This window comes from Amblyraja radiata, chromosome 5 (genome assembly GCF_010909765.2).
Source record: "Amblyraja radiata isolate CabotCenter1 chromosome 5, sAmbRad1.1.pri, whole genome shotgun sequence".
Taxonomy (NCBI): Eukaryota; Metazoa; Chordata; class Chondrichthyes; order Rajiformes; family Rajidae; genus Amblyraja; species Amblyraja radiata.
The window spans coordinates 22,013,652-22,029,234 of NC_045960.1; the positions used below are offsets into that span (position 1 = coordinate 22,013,652).

At 44.8% G+C, this 15,583-nt stretch overlaps 1 protein-coding gene across 1 annotated transcript in view; it reads left to right on the forward strand.

The window, feature by feature from the left end:
• Window positions 1-15,583, forward strand: part of LOC116973727 (dynein heavy chain 8, axonemal-like) — a 622,328-nt gene that overhangs the window by 518,948 nt on the left and 87,797 nt on the right. The window contains 2 exon segments of the mRNA XM_033022036.1: window positions 1,404-1,541; window positions 7,639-7,766. Coding sequence (XP_032877927.1) covers window positions 1,404-1,541; window positions 7,639-7,766 — 266 coding nt within the window.

Here is a 15,583-nt window from a genome sequence, read left to right on the forward strand (position 1 = left end):
ACAGGAGGCTGTAATCGGGAGCACCAAATGTTGTAGGTAAGGTTTGAAGAGGTGCACATGAACCTCTGTTTCACCTGGAAGGGCTGCTGGGGTCCCTCGATTGAACTGAGAAAGTAAGTGTCAGAACAGGTGTAACATCTGCAGTTGCAGGGGGAAGTATCTAGAGAGGGGGTGGTATGAGTGAATTAAGGAAGTGTAGGGGGAGTGGTCTATGTAGAAAGCAGAAAGGGGTGGGGACGGGAAGCTGCAACTAGCGGAGGAAGCACATTGAAGGTTTAGGAAATCTCAGAGACTGTTGTATTGGATGCTGAGGTTGTTGGGGAGAAAGGTGAAGAGTAGGGGAACCCATGCTTTGTTCCATCTGGGGGGAGGAACAGTGAGAGCTTAACTGCGCAACACAGAGGAGACTTGGGTGGGGGCTCCATTGACCACAGCAGTGAGGAAACCACATTTGCAGAAGAAAGAAGACATCTGCTTTCCACTCACCACTCCACCACTCACCCATAGGTCCCAATACAAGATGTCCTTGAGTGGAAAACTTCATTTTAGGATTAATGGCAGGGTGGGAGGAGATGTATTCAAGGTAACTCAGGGTGTCAGTGAGTTTGTAGTAGATGTCAGTACATAGTCTGTCCCCTGTAATGGAGCCAGATAGATCGAGAAAGTTGAGAGAGGTGTCAGAGATAGTCCAAGGGCTGAGTGGAAGTTAGTACTAAAGTTCATGAAATCTGCACAGGTGCAAGAGGCAGCCCCGATGCGGTCATCAATGTAGTGGAGAAAGTGAATGGTGTCGGAACGCATTTGCAGCCCAACAACAACAAAAAACAACAAAATGTACCCAACAAAAAAACGGGTGTAGTTGGGATCCACAAGAGTGCCCATGGCTACACATTAGACGTGAAGAAACTGAGAGGAGTCAAAAGAAAAGTTGCTGAGGTTATGGACATGTTCTGCCAGGCGGAAAGTATTAGTAGAGGGGATATTATTGAGTCTCTGTTCAAGGAAGATCGGAGGGCCTTAAGACCTTCTTGATGGGGAATGGAGGTGTAAAAGGACTGGGCATCCATGGGAAAAATGAGATGTTGAGGACCCGGGAATTGAAAGTATTAAACTGTACTAAGTGTCTTGGATGTAGGTCAGAAGGGACTGGACAAAGGGAGACAAGAGAGAATTGAGTATTTGGAGAGTTCAGTATGCCAGGAACAGGCAGAAACAATGGATCTGCCCCAGTTTTGTCCACCCAAATTATCAATGTTTTTTTATGGATCTAATTGCAATAATACCCTTAGAAAATAACTTGGCTTGGGGAATCTTGAATGGTTGCTGACATCAATGAGATAATGCCTTTTAATACTAGAACCCTACTACTCAATTTCAGAACTGATCGACTTTCCTTATTTTAGGCAAATTTGGCAGCACAGGAAAACCGTCTCCAAGTTGCCATGAAGCAGTTAGGAATGGCTCAGGCCCAGCTGGATGATAAACAAGCCGAACTGGACACGGTGCAGGCAAAGTTTGATGCTGCTATGAAAGAGAAAATGGTGAGTCAAAATCTTAGATGGCGTCTAGCTAATCAATAAATATCTATTTTTAAAGCAGACCAAGTGGGACCGGTTGGGTCCCGTCCTCTCAACGCGCGGTTGTGGGGGTTGGGGGAACGTCCTGCAGTGTCACACACAGACACTAACCACCCCCCACACACACACTAACTCCCCCCCTTGATATTATATTAATATTATTCATTTGCTCCTTTTCCCCCATCCCCGGCCCATCCACTCAGCATAGCCCCCAACTGCGCAGGCGAAGTTAGAGAGGGAGGGGTGGTAGAGTGGGATAGGGAGGAGGTAGAGAGGGGGAGGGGGGTAGAGATTGAGGGGTGGGGGGCGCGCTGCGTCACATTGGAGGGTTAGTCCCAAATGCAATACTCCACCATTCCCCCATAGGTCCCAATACTCACCACTCCCTAGAGAGGGAGGGAGGGTAGAGAGGGAGAGGGGGGCAGAGAGGGAGAGGGGGGCAGAGAGGGAGGGGGGCGGCAGAGAGTGGGGTGCAGGGAGGGAGGGGGCAGAGAGGGAGGGGGAGGACAGCTTCTTCTTTTTGATTGTGCATGCCAGGTTGATTGCATTCATGGAAATAGGTGAAGGTTGCAATCTCTTCACCCCTATCCCATTGTGATGTCATATGTAAATGAGATCCATTGTGATTGGAAGTCTGTGAGATGTGACATCATCAATGGAAATTGCTGCGTCTCCCACTGAAAAGCAGTTAATATTTTGAAATAAACGATTAAAACTTAAAAATATAGGTTGGAATGCGATGGGAAGATGTTTATCCCGTCGAGGGGAAAAATGTGAGTAGCATGTGTGAAAATGGACAAGCGTTTTGGAAGAAGATACAAATTAAGGAGATTAAAAGAAAGCCAACACAACTGCATACACACAGAAATTTAGAATGTTGAGAAAAGGGGAAGTTTTAGTATAATACTAGACCAAGTTGGGTCCTGTCCCCTTAACGCACAGTTGGGGGGGGGGGCGCACACACACACACACACACACATACACACACACACTAACCACCCCCACGCACACACACACACTAACCACCCCCACGCACACACTAACAACCACACACACACACACACACACACACACACACACACACACACACACACACACACACACACAGCCATTGTGACGTCACTAGCCAAACCCACTCGGTTTTATTTTCAAAGACATTTCAGTTTCTTGAACATTTTGATTAATAACTCGAAAAATAATGCACAAATTTCAGGTAATCCGATTTTGGACTCCAGGGCGTAAATCTCTACCAGAATATGTAAAGGTTTTCCTGTACGCGCGCCGATTTTTCGAGTAGTTGTGATCACAAACAAATGAACACACACACACACGCATACACACACACACACACACACACACACCCACACACACACCCACACACACACCACACACACACCACACACACAACCACACACACACCACACACACACACACACGGATAGATAGATATCTGAAAATGCTGGGAAACACACAGCAGGTCAGTTTCAATCTATCCATATTTTTGTTGGGTAAAGGTATGTCCAAGTCCATTACATCATTACACACAACTTTTCAGTATACATATTTTTATCAGTATGATCTTGCAGGGTGAGCTCTAGGCCGCTTGACCTATTTTGCCGACACCTCTCTCCAAACTATCTTAACATTCAGTTACTAATCCCGATCAAACAATGACCCAAAAATTCAATTGCCTAACATATGCTCAAAATCATATTGCTACATCAAGCTTGGTACTGATATCTGACAGCTTTGAAATACTGCCAGATATCGAACCATGTACATCATCCAAATATACCACATAGCACCTACAATCATACTTATCTCTCTCTCTCTTGAATATATGAATAGGTTTATTGGCAAAGTATGTACACATACAAGGAATTTGCCTTGGTGCTGCGCTCGCAAGTAATAACACGACATACAGTAAAAAATTAAGAATAAAACATAAAACATTAGAACATTAAGAAAAAAACATTGTAGTTTAAACATGTGAATGAAATAAAATACCAGAGCAAAAGGCTATAGACTTTTGGTTATTGAGTAGAGCTACTGCTCATGGGAACAAAGCTGTTTTTATTTCTGGCAGTGGCTGCTTTGACAGTCTGGATACGCCTTCCAAAGGTAAGTGTTTCAAAGAGTTTGAGGCCAGGGTGAGCGGGGTCAAAGATGATCTTACCCGCTCGCTTCCTGGCCCTTGCAGTTTACAGTTTGTCAATGGAGGGAAGGTTGCAGCCAGCAACCTTCTCAGCTGATCGTACGATTCGCTGCAGCCTCCAGATGTCGTGCTTGGTGGCTGAGCCAAACCAGACCATGATGGAGAAGGCGAGGACAGACTCTACGATGGCCATGTAGAATTGGACTATCATTGCCTGTGGCAGATTGTGTTTCCTCAGCTGCTGCAGGAAGTACATCCTCCGTTGGGCCATTTTGACTGTGGAGTCTATGGTGGCCTAATTTAAAGTCCTTGGAGATGATGTGAGTGTGGTGTTTTTGATGTTGAGTGGGGGGAGGGGAGGGGGAGCTCTCCTAAAGTCTACAATCAATTCCACTGTCTTAAGAGCATTGAGCTTCAGGTTGTTACAAAGACACCAAGACGCCAGCTGTGTCACTTCCTGTCCGTAGGCAGATTCTTCCCCATCCTGGATCAGTCCAATCAGGGTTATGTCGTCCGCAAACTTGAGAAGCTTGACAGAGGAGTCTATGGAGGTGCAGTCGTTGGTGTAGAGAGAGTAAAGAAGAGGGGAGAGTACGCAGCCTTGCGGTGCTCCTATACTGAGGGTCTGTGGGTCCGAGATGTGCTTCCGCAGTCTCACATGCTGCTTCCTGTCTGTCAAGAAGTTGGTGATCCACTGACAGAGTGTAGTAGCTCTGGCACAATGCTGTTGATTCCTTGCATAGGTCCCCTGGCGGTCTAGGTGCTGGAGGATAAAGTGCAGGCCTAGGTTGACTGCATCATCCACTGATCTATTGGCCCGGAATGCAAACTGCAGAGGGTCCAGCAGGGGATTTGTGATATTATTCAGCTGGGCCAGCACGTCTTTCAAGGGTCTTGATGTCTACAGAGGTTAGTGCGACAGGCCTATAGTCATTAAAACCAGTAATCCTTGTCTTTTTGTGTACAGGGACAATAGTGGAGACTTTGAAGCAGACAGGGACAGTACAGGCTTGCAGGGACCGATTGAAAATGTCTGTGTAGACCGGTGCCAGTTGTTCAGCACAGACCTTGAAGGTAGAGGAGAAAACATTGTCCGATCCTGGAGATTTTGGCTTTTCTGTCTTCTGAATAGCCTCTCTACCTTCTCAATTTCTGGTGACGGAGAAGAGACCAGACTGATGTTGGGAAGCATGGAAGGTGTGGGTAGTGGATGAGTGTTAAGGTTCACTTTTACTTCAAACAGATAACAACACCAAAGTTAGTAAATCAGTAACGTCTGTATTTCGCCAGGCGGGTGTAGGAGTCAACTCTCACAGCATGTAAAATACAGACCACAGAGTCTCTCTTTCTCCACACACACATAGGTAATGTTCAATCAGATATATTTATACCCTAATAATTAGCGATTCTTTATCTTACAGAGCATTGTACAGCCTCTTGCCTGTTAAAATCAGAGGATTGACAGGTTCTTCCGATAGAGGAAAGGTTAGCCCATAAATGGTTATGCTGAAGGAGTTATTTTTTGTAGATTCAAGCACACTTGTTTTTTGACCTTGTTGATTTATTTTTTGTACAAGGGTAGGAACGAGTTGTCTGAACATCTTTCTGATCGTTTATATCATAGAGCAAAAACTTTCATGTTATTGTGCTGTAATCTCGCCAGTGTTGTAGAAGAAAGGTGAAAACATTCATGTTATTGTGCTGAACTCTTGCTAGTGTTGTAGGAGAAAGGTTAAGTATTCATTTAAATGCTTCTAAATCTAGAGCAGAATCCATTTTGTAACTTCCAAATCTTTAAACTCTTTCACGAGGGCCCAGTCTTTGCAGACTGGAGTCAGGCTGTAAGTGGGTGTTCAGTGGTGATTGGAGAGGGGTGGGTGGGAAAGGGGCCAGTCTTTGCAGACGGGAGTTAGGCTGTAAGTAGGTGTGATGTGGTGATTGGGAGGAGTGAGTGGGGAAAGGTCCAGTCCTTGCAGACTGGAGTCAGACTGTGAGTAGGTGCAAAGTGGTGATTGGGGAGGTGGTACTAGGGTTATGTTTCTGTTTATCGAACCTGCAGTGGAACTCATTCAGGTCATTGGTCAGCTGATCATTGTCCAAGGACCGGCGGGTTTTCCTCTTATAGCTGGTGATTTTTTGCAAGCCCTTCCAAACTGAAGAAGAGCCATTAGGTGAGAACTTGCTCCCCAACTTCTCAGAGTATATTTCCTTGGCAACTCTGATTCCTCTTCTCAGCTTGTACTTTGCCTGCCTATAGAGAACTGCAACACCGCTCCTGTAGGCCTCATCTTTAGACTGGCGGAGCTGTCTGAGGTCTGCAGTAAACCAGGGCTTTTTGTTGTTGAACCAAATGCGGGTCCTAGTGGGAATGCAACTGTCCTCACAAAAGCTGACATATGATGTCACAGTGTCAGTATACTCATCGAGGCTCGTGGTTGCTTCCCTGAACACATTCCAATCTGTGCAGTCAAAGCAGGATTGTAGGTTCTCAATGCCCTCGCTGGTCCACCTTTTCATTGTTCTGACCACAGGCTGAGCAGATTTTAGTTTCTGCCTGTAGGTCAGAATAACATGAACTAAACTACGATCAGAGAGACCCAGAGCCGCCCGGGAAACTGATCGATATGCGTTCTTGATTGAAGTGTAACAGTGATTGGGTGTTCTCTCCCCTCTGGTAGGGCAGGTAATAATAATAATAATGGATGGGATTTATATAGCGCCTTTCTAATACTCAAGGCGCTTTACATCGCATTATTCATTCACTCCTCAGTCACACTCGGTGGTGGTAAGCTACTTCTGTAGCCACAGCTGCCCTGGGGCAGACTGACGGAAGCGTGGCTGCCATTCTGCGCCTACGGCCCCTCCGACCACCACCAATCACTCACACACATTCACACACATTCACACACAGGCAAAGGTGGGTGAAGTGTCTTGCCCAAGGTCACAACGACAGTATGCACTTCAAGCCGAACACTTAGCCCATTGTGCCATCTGTCGTCCCATGTAACATGAACATGTAACATAAAGTCTGTACTTTGGAAGCTCTTGACTGAGGTTAGCCTTGTTAAAGTCCCCCAATACAATGACTGTGGAGTCCGGGAAGTCACTCTCTACCCTCATTACCTGGTCAGCGAATTGCGTTTGCACCTCACGTATGTTGGCGTGGGGGTATGTAAACTCCAACTCTTGCACATCAATTGCCTGGGCAACAAAATGGTCAATTCAAGCATTGATCCAATGATACACACTGGATATTATTTGGAACAATCATTACTTTGTCCAGTTGCAGCACAAAGATAATTACAGCTAGCAGTTAGTTTATACAAAAAAGGTATTTGCTCTCTATTTTCATCACTAAAGTTCTTGAGACATTCTCATTTATGTTCAATAAGTTACCAAGACTACTAAAATTACTTCCACCTCAGATACAATCACGGCACATCCCCTTTAAAAGATACAGACTTAGCTTTAAATATCAATAGTCAGCTTGTTACCCATTTAGTTTGTATTAAAGTTTACCTCAGCATAATTAGTACATTGATCACTGAAACCATGTTATTATGTTTGCTGTATTAATTTCATGTTCATCTTGCACAGGGCCAAGCAAAGACGTATTTATCATACACTGTGATCCCAATGTCCCTTTCCATTGATGATTTATTTAGTCTTTTATTTAACTTACTGATTGATGTATCGTGCATCAGGAATACACTCCAGCAAGTGCAAAAAGTTATCTGTCCATTAGTCTTAATAAATTAAACCCTTATTTGTTTAGCACATAACTATACAAAATAATAATATTTTCAGTAACTCAGGGGATTCTGCTCTGACAAAAAATTATGTAAGGTCATTGTCTAGCTAAACAGCATATCTGTGACTGAAATGAAGCTGCTCCTTGCATTTTAGGATCTACTAGAAGATGCAGAAACATGTAGAAGAAAGATGGAAGCTGCTTCAGCTCTGATAGATGGATTGAGTGGAGAAAGGATCAGATGGACAGACCAGTGCAAGGAGTTTAAAGCACAAATTATCAGGCAAGTACTAACCACTCATTATCAGCAGCTGCAATTTTTAGACCCTGATTTAAACCTACCTCACCCAGAAGGAACATGTTAACATTCCAGTAGATGCTTACCTGTTCATTCACAAAGTATTCCCTGATTTTGTTATTTTAACATCGTCTATCTGTTTATCTATCTAATACCAAAACTCTAATCTTGTGTCTATCTATCTATCCATCTATCCATCCATGTGATTACATGTGTGAGATTCAAAAATCACAAATGCTCTTGAGACAAATTCAGACAAAGAAGTGTTTTTATTAATTTCATATTCTGCAGAATAGGTGCCTCTCCACTGATGTCCCCTAGAGGCACACCGAGGATCGGGATGTCTTCTATCTTTATACATTTCTTTTCACTATTTTCACACCCATTGAGCTTCTTCCAATCATAACATAAAACCCAGATTCCCACGAGAACGTCGTGGAACGCCCACCCAAACTTCTACTGAAGTATTTCTGTTGCTACTTTTTATCTAGAAATACTTTTTATTCTTTATATCGTTACTTTCTATTCTACTAGCAGTCTGGCTTCTGCTGACATCTTATTTATTTCTAAGTTATATTTTTCTATCCCTAGTCTAAATCAACCATGTCTATTAACTCTTTCCTCACAATCCATCCTTTTCTTTTTTGCTACGCACCCTTGATTTACACTATCTCCTCCTTTTCTAATGCTAGCAGAAGATTCTTCGCCTCCATATCCTCCTCTCGCTAGTCATACTGTGTTCTGAAGGCCATTATGGTGGCAGCACAGTTCTTCGTCAGGGCTGTTTCTATCATTGCTGAGCCAATCCCCGTACGCAGGGAATGATACAACATCCAAACAAACACAGTAACCCCACCATGACTATCACTGATGTTAGGGCTGATGTAAAGATGTGCTTCCATTTCCCAAACCAGGAGTCTAGAAACCCCGTCCAGGAGGTGTCTACTCCAGAGTTCTCAGCCAATTCGATAGACAGAGAGGTGAGACCTGCTAGGGCTCTTGACACTGACCCATCCGGAGCAGTGTTGTTGGGGATGAATGTGCAACATTGTTCGCCAAACATTACACACACCTCTCCCTTCTCAGCCAGTAGCATGTTCAAGGCCATGCGATTTTGCCAGGCCATTTGGCTGGTAGCTGTCAGTTGTTCCGCTAATCCTTCAACTGCATCTCGAGTGTAATTTATAAAGCGTTGTTGATTGTAGTATAAGTAGTTGATACAGTCCACATTTTTATTAATTGTGGACCACCAGAAGAGTATGGACTCAAAGCCCGCAGCTATCTGATTTCTGGCTTTAAATTCATCGGGTACCCCTCTTGGCACCCCTATCGCATCTATATAGATGTGTGTGTCGAATGATCCTTTCACCTTTCTCTTTTGTCGTCGGCTTCCTTTATTGAGTTCTACAGCATGTTCTACTGCTATGGTGAAGGGCATCATCAGTTGTATGAGGGTACAGGTTCCCGTTAACCGGGGCCACAGGGTATTCTCCCCGCACCACCACCAGACATCGGCTCTACTGACTATCTGCTTTTTCAGCCAGGAGCTATTGAACAGTGGCCCCTGTTCCTCAGCCGTTATGTTATACGTCTGATTGCAGTTGAGCACCTCCCCCATGTCCTGTCCCTCTGGGTTATTTCTTGTATAGCACTCAAACCCCTCCTCCCCAAAAGGAATGGTAAATGGAGGAGGTCGAGGGTCTTCCCTTCGGCCCTTCGTATTGTTGTTGCTGGTCGGAAATAGGTAATGATAACTCTGGCATATCGCATTTTTTTGGTAAGAGCGGATTCGTGAATAGCTGTAGTATACATGTCATAGCCCTAGGTGTTCTATCCCAATTCAGGGGAAATGGTACAGGGACCAGCTGAGGCCTAGCTCCAGCGCAGGCGTAACAATTGGTTCGTTGCATACTTCTGGCTGTGTACATCATCCAGGCAAGCCAGGTGTTGGCTCCTTTTCCCCCTGTTGGTATTCCCTTCTTCAAACAATTGCCTTAATCCTGTTTCTCCTGCTACTATCATTATCTTCAGATCCTTAGACTCATTTTCCCTGGTGACATTGCTGACTACTGGTGGTGCTGGTGTTGCCCCGGGATCCCTATTCTGACTGTCATTTATCTTGAACACCTCTCCCCTATCCTCGTTCTTCCTATCTTCCCATCTCGCTTTACTTCTATCTCAAACTTCAGACATGCGTCCTTCCCTGTTGTATCTGCACATATCCAATACCTACCACTTTCCTGTATTTGGACACTCTGTATGCTCACATATACGCGTCCTGGCAATTTCTCGTTCGGGTTTTGATATACGTCCACCTATCAGTTTGATAGGTGGTCCGATGCCACCCATATTTTGATGAAGTAAACACCGCGTGCCAATCTTTACAGGGATGGGTGCATACATACATTCTATAGCCGCACCACCATTTTCCTTTACATACATCAAATGGGATGGTGGTGGACCTTCTATTCTGTGGTATTGTGATTTTTATGCATGTTACATTACTTACAAGTTGGGTAACCACCCAACACACGACCCACCAACACGAAATCTTCATTTTTCCTGCGGGTTCTTGATAAATATTAAAGTCAATGGTTCCTCTCCTTTGCGCACAGTCCAAGGGCTGATATCGTCTGGTGGGGCCTCCACAGGACCCTTAACTCGACTTGCGTGTGTCCACCCTTTCTCTTTTGTTCGTACTGCTTTCTCGGTGATTAATAACACCAGGTAGGGTCCAGTCCACTTAGGTTGCAGCTTTTCTTCTTTCCACGTTTTTATTAATACCCAGTCTCCAGCCTTGACTGAGTGAATCGGGAAGTCCAGTGGTGGGCTCTGGGCCAGCAATCCTTTAATTTTTAGTTCTGCAAGAGATTGGGACACTGCCAGTAAATAGTTCCTTAGGAACACATCGTTCTCTTGTATTGTTGGGACTCCTTCTATCTTCCCTAAGTATGGGAGCCCGAATAACATTTCATATGGTGATATCCCTATGTCTTTTCGAGGTGCCGTTCGGATTCTCAACAGGGCTATCGGGAGGCACTTAGTCCAGGGGAGTCTTGTTTCCTCTATCAACTTGGTGATTTGGGTCTTTAAGGTGCCATTCATTCTTTCCACCTTTCCTGAGCTCTGGGGATGCCATGGTGTATGCAATTTCCATTCTATTCCCAGTGCTTCACATATCATTTCATGTGTTTTGGAGGCAAAATGGGTCCCTCTATCTGAGTCTATTGTTTCCACAATCCCATATCTGGGTATAATTTGTTCTAATAATATCTTGGCTACCGCCTGTGAGGTGGCAGTTGCCGTGGGGAATGCCTCTACCCATCTCGTGAAATGGTCCACTACCACTAACAGGTACTTCCATGTTTGTACCCGGGGCAGCTCGATAAATCTATCTGTATTCTTTGGAAGGGCCTAACTGCTAATGGTTGTCCTCCTCCTGGGACTGCTCTCATGATTTTCTTATTAATTCGCTGACATATTACACAGCCCCTTATGACTTGTTTGGCCATGGTAAACATCCCACAGCAAGCATAGGTTCTGAGGAGGGTGTCACAGAGGGCTTGTGTTCCCCTTTGGTGTCCACCATTTTCCCATTTGAAGTACGCTGAGCCCCCATTTCTTTCATGTTGTCCTGTTCTTTCTCACTAAAGATAGGTATCTTTTCCTCTGGTTCCCTTAAAGGTATTAGTGACTTCATTTCTACCATCTGTTCTGTGGCTGCTCTTTTTGCAACCTCATCCACTGCCCTATTTCCTCTGGCCTCCAGGGTGTTACCCTTCTGATGCCCTGCCACATGTGCTATGGCTATTCGTTCTGGTTTTTGCAAGGCTTCCAGTGTCTGTCCTACCAATTGCTCATGCGCTAGTTCTTTACCTCGAGTTGTTATCATTCCTCGCTCTTTCCAGATCTTCCCAAAGGTGTGTACTACTCCAAAAGTGTATTTTGAATCGGTATATACTGTTCCTTCCTTCCCCTCCAATAATTCTAAAGCTCTCATTAATGCATATAATTCACAAGATTGAGCTGACCAACTACCAGGCAGCCTGCCGCTTTCAATTTCCTCCATCGTTTCCCCGTTCACTATACCGTACCCACTATGTCTTTTTCCACCTATGCACCTGGAGGATCCATCTATAAACCACCAGCTGCCCTCAGCCAGCTCTTCTAAGTCTTCTCTACTTTTTGTCTGTAAATCTATTATTTCACTACAGCAGTGTACTGGGCCCTCTTCCTTGTCACCCTGTTTCTCTGCTGGATACAGGAATTGGGACGGGTTAAGGTTCTTATCCGTAATTATCATCAAATTGTCTTTTTCCATCAGGATGGCCTCATACTTTAAAAGTCTAGTCTGTTAACCATCTGTTGGATTTCTGAGTGAGTATGGTTCTTACTGTGTGTGGTGTAGAAACAACCAGAGTGCCTCCAAAGGTTAATTTCCTACTCTCTTCCACCAATATTGCGGTAGCTGCTACCGCTTGTATGCATCCCGGCCATCCCCTGGAGACTGGATCTAATATTTTCGAGAGGAAGGCCACTGGCTGTCGATTTCCCCCTCTTTTCTGGGTGAGTACCCCTAGTGCCACCCCCTTGTCTGAATTTACAAACAGGTGGAAAGGTTGTTCTACTGAGGGCAGAGCCAACACGGGAGCAGTAATCAAACTGTTCTTTAATTTCCCAAATTCCACCTCCTGTTCTGGGGTCCACTGAACTTTGTCTTTTTCTTCTCCCAATTTATCATACAGGAATTTTACTTGTCTGGAGTAATCATCTATCCACAGTCGACAGTATCCTATCAATCCCAGGAATTTTCGGATCTCTTTCTTATTCTTTGGTATTGGTACTCCCGTGATCCCAGCTATCCTTTCAGGGTTGATTCGTCTCTTATCAGATGTCCCAGATATTTTACCTCTTGTTTCACAAATTGAAGCTTGTTACGAGACACTCTTAACCCCTTCCTTCCCAAGAAGTTTAACAGGCTTATTGTGGCGTCCCTTACTTCCTCTTCTGTCTCTCCTGACAAAAGGAGGTCATCCACATACTGTAATAGTTGCGTTTCCCCGTGACCTGGGAAATCTTCCAATACCTGCTCTAAAATTTGGCCGAATAAATTTGGTGATTCTGTAAAACCTTGAGGGAGCACCGCCCACCGGAATTGTTGCTTTCGCCCGGTTTTTAGGTTTTCCCACTCAAAGGCGAATAAGTCTCTACTCTCTGTTGCCAGCGGACAGCTCCAGAAGGCATCCTTTAAATCTACCACACTAAACCATTTGTGGCTTGGGGGTATCCGTCCCATGATGGTGTAAGGGTTAGGCACTACCGGGTGTCGGGCTTGGACCACCTTGTTCAGTTCCCTCAAGTCCTGTACGAGTCTAAACGTCCCGTCGGTCTTTCTGACTGGTAGGATCGGAGTATTGTAGGGGGACATACATGGTTCCAATAACCCGTCCTCTAATAAATTCTCAATGATTGGTTGTAAGTCTTTTCGTCCCTCGGTCGAAATGGGGTACTGTCTTACTCGTACTATGTCTGCACCATCTTTTAATGCTATTTGAAGAGGGAGTATTTGCAAACCTCCTCTGTTTCCTTCCTTGGCCCATACTTGATCATTAATTCTTTGCTCATCCACCTCTCTTAGAGCATACAGCTGAACCACAATTCTTCCTTCTATCAGTGCTGTACCCATTCCCAATTGTATTTGTCCTTCTCCCTCTCTTCTACCATATCCTTCTCCCTCTACCTCGGGAGTAATTCCCTCTCCATCCTGTACCTACCTGTTCCTTAACATCTACCACTCGTTTTACAGCCTGCATCATAATCAGTGCCTTCCCCTTCTGTTTTATCTCATCTCTCCGCACATACACTTTCTGGGCCTCTGTAAGCAACTGAGGTAGTGGTTTCTCATTCCAGTCATCCATCTTTTCTAATTTCTTCCTCACATCAGACCAGGATTTGGTCACGAAATTGGCCCTAAGCAATTGTTGTCCTGCCCCTGAGTTCGGGTCTATTCCGGAATACTGTTGCATGTTCTTCCTGAATCTCGGAAGGAACACTGTCGGGGCCTCATCTTTCTGCTGTCCATTCTCAAATGCTCGTTCGAAATTCTGTCCTTTGGGTACTGCCTCTCTTATCCCTTTTATAATTATATCCCGCAGGTCCTTCATATTCCCTCGTCCTACTGCTGTTCCCTTGTCCCAATCTGGCTCTTGTACTGGGAATTTATCTGCTGCCGCTGCATTCTGCTGCCCTGGAGGGTTCTCTTGTTCCCACTTTTTCATTGCTGCTGCCCTAATCATTTGTCTCTCTTCTGATGTGAAGAGATTCCCCATAATGGCCATCAACTCCTCCCATGTATAAGTGTTTGGCCCAAGGAATTGATCTAACTGCTCTGCCAGACCTATAGAATCCCCTAGGAGGCTTTTCATTTCTTTCTTGAAATTCCTCACTTCAGTACTAGTTAAGGGGACATTAACAAACCCCATTCCCCCTTGGGGTCCTCCCATGGGTACCTCTCTTAGGGGTCTAATTTTTACCGATCTTCTTTTTACTCTGTCTGACCTTCTGACTCCCTCTCCTGGTGACGGGGGATTTAATTCATCTACCCCGACCGCCTCCTGTCTCTTTATTCCCTTTTCTTTCTCACTCCTGGGGTCCGGTAGGTTACTGTCGGTGTCATCACTGTCAGTAACATCATCATTAAATTCTTGTTTTACCCTGACCTTTCTCTTTACCACCAGAGTGGACCCGGGTGTCACCTCTTCCACTCCCGTCGCTACGAGTGGGAGCGGGGGTTGAATTGACGGCGCTACTTCGGGTAATTGATGTACATAGGAAGGAGCTAGGTTCTCCAGTAAATTCCATGAGGGTGCAGAGGAATTTGACTGTTCAACCTCTTCTTTTAATTTCAACAGATTACATCCCGTTTCCCATACCGCGGCATACATGGTTTCTTCTATCATTGGATTGGGTTTATTTTTCACATATACATTCAATGCCTGCTGTACCCAATCCTCATCTGACCCATCCTCTGGCCACCAGACCGAAGCCCCATTTATCGGGTGTTTTGGCCATTCAAAATAACAATACCTTATCATTGTTGGCTTTTCCAACCCCTGGGTATTTCCTGCCCTCCAGGGTCCAGCATTTGCCCCAACGGACTATTGGGCAGAATGCGGGGATTTGGCCCACAGCCTTTTCCCCTCCTTTCTGGGTTTGCCTTGCAGCCCCCTGAATCCTTCAGGGCGTTAACCACAAGGTCTTATATTCTTAATACCGTGTTCATCGTACCGTGTTCATCATTCTCAATAGCCCAGGAAGTACTTAATAGTCATTTTCCTACCTGGGTTCCATGCACTGGAATTGCTCGATTGATTTTTCGCGATTTCCGACTACTCCCACTTCTTTGTCGAGTCTCTGTGTGGTCCGGATACTACTGCTTAATCTTATTTCTTTCTAAGTTATATTTTTCTATCCCTAGTCTAAATCAACCATGTCAATTAACTCTTTCCTCACACATGTGATCCTGAAATTATGCCAAAACGATACACGATAGTGTTAAAATGTTTGCACCACCTTACTCAACATTGTCCTGAGGTGGTCTGTGTAAAGTTTCGTTCAGATTGATGTTATATTTCACAAGTTATTGTCATTTAAAAGTTTTTAAATCCACACTTTGAGAACAATAACTTGATAGATTCTGTGACCGTTGATGAGAAATTCTGGCAGTTTTTTAGCTATGACATCACAATGCGATCTTACAGTCTTCCAATCACAATGGGATCTCATTTACATAAGCTGCGTGT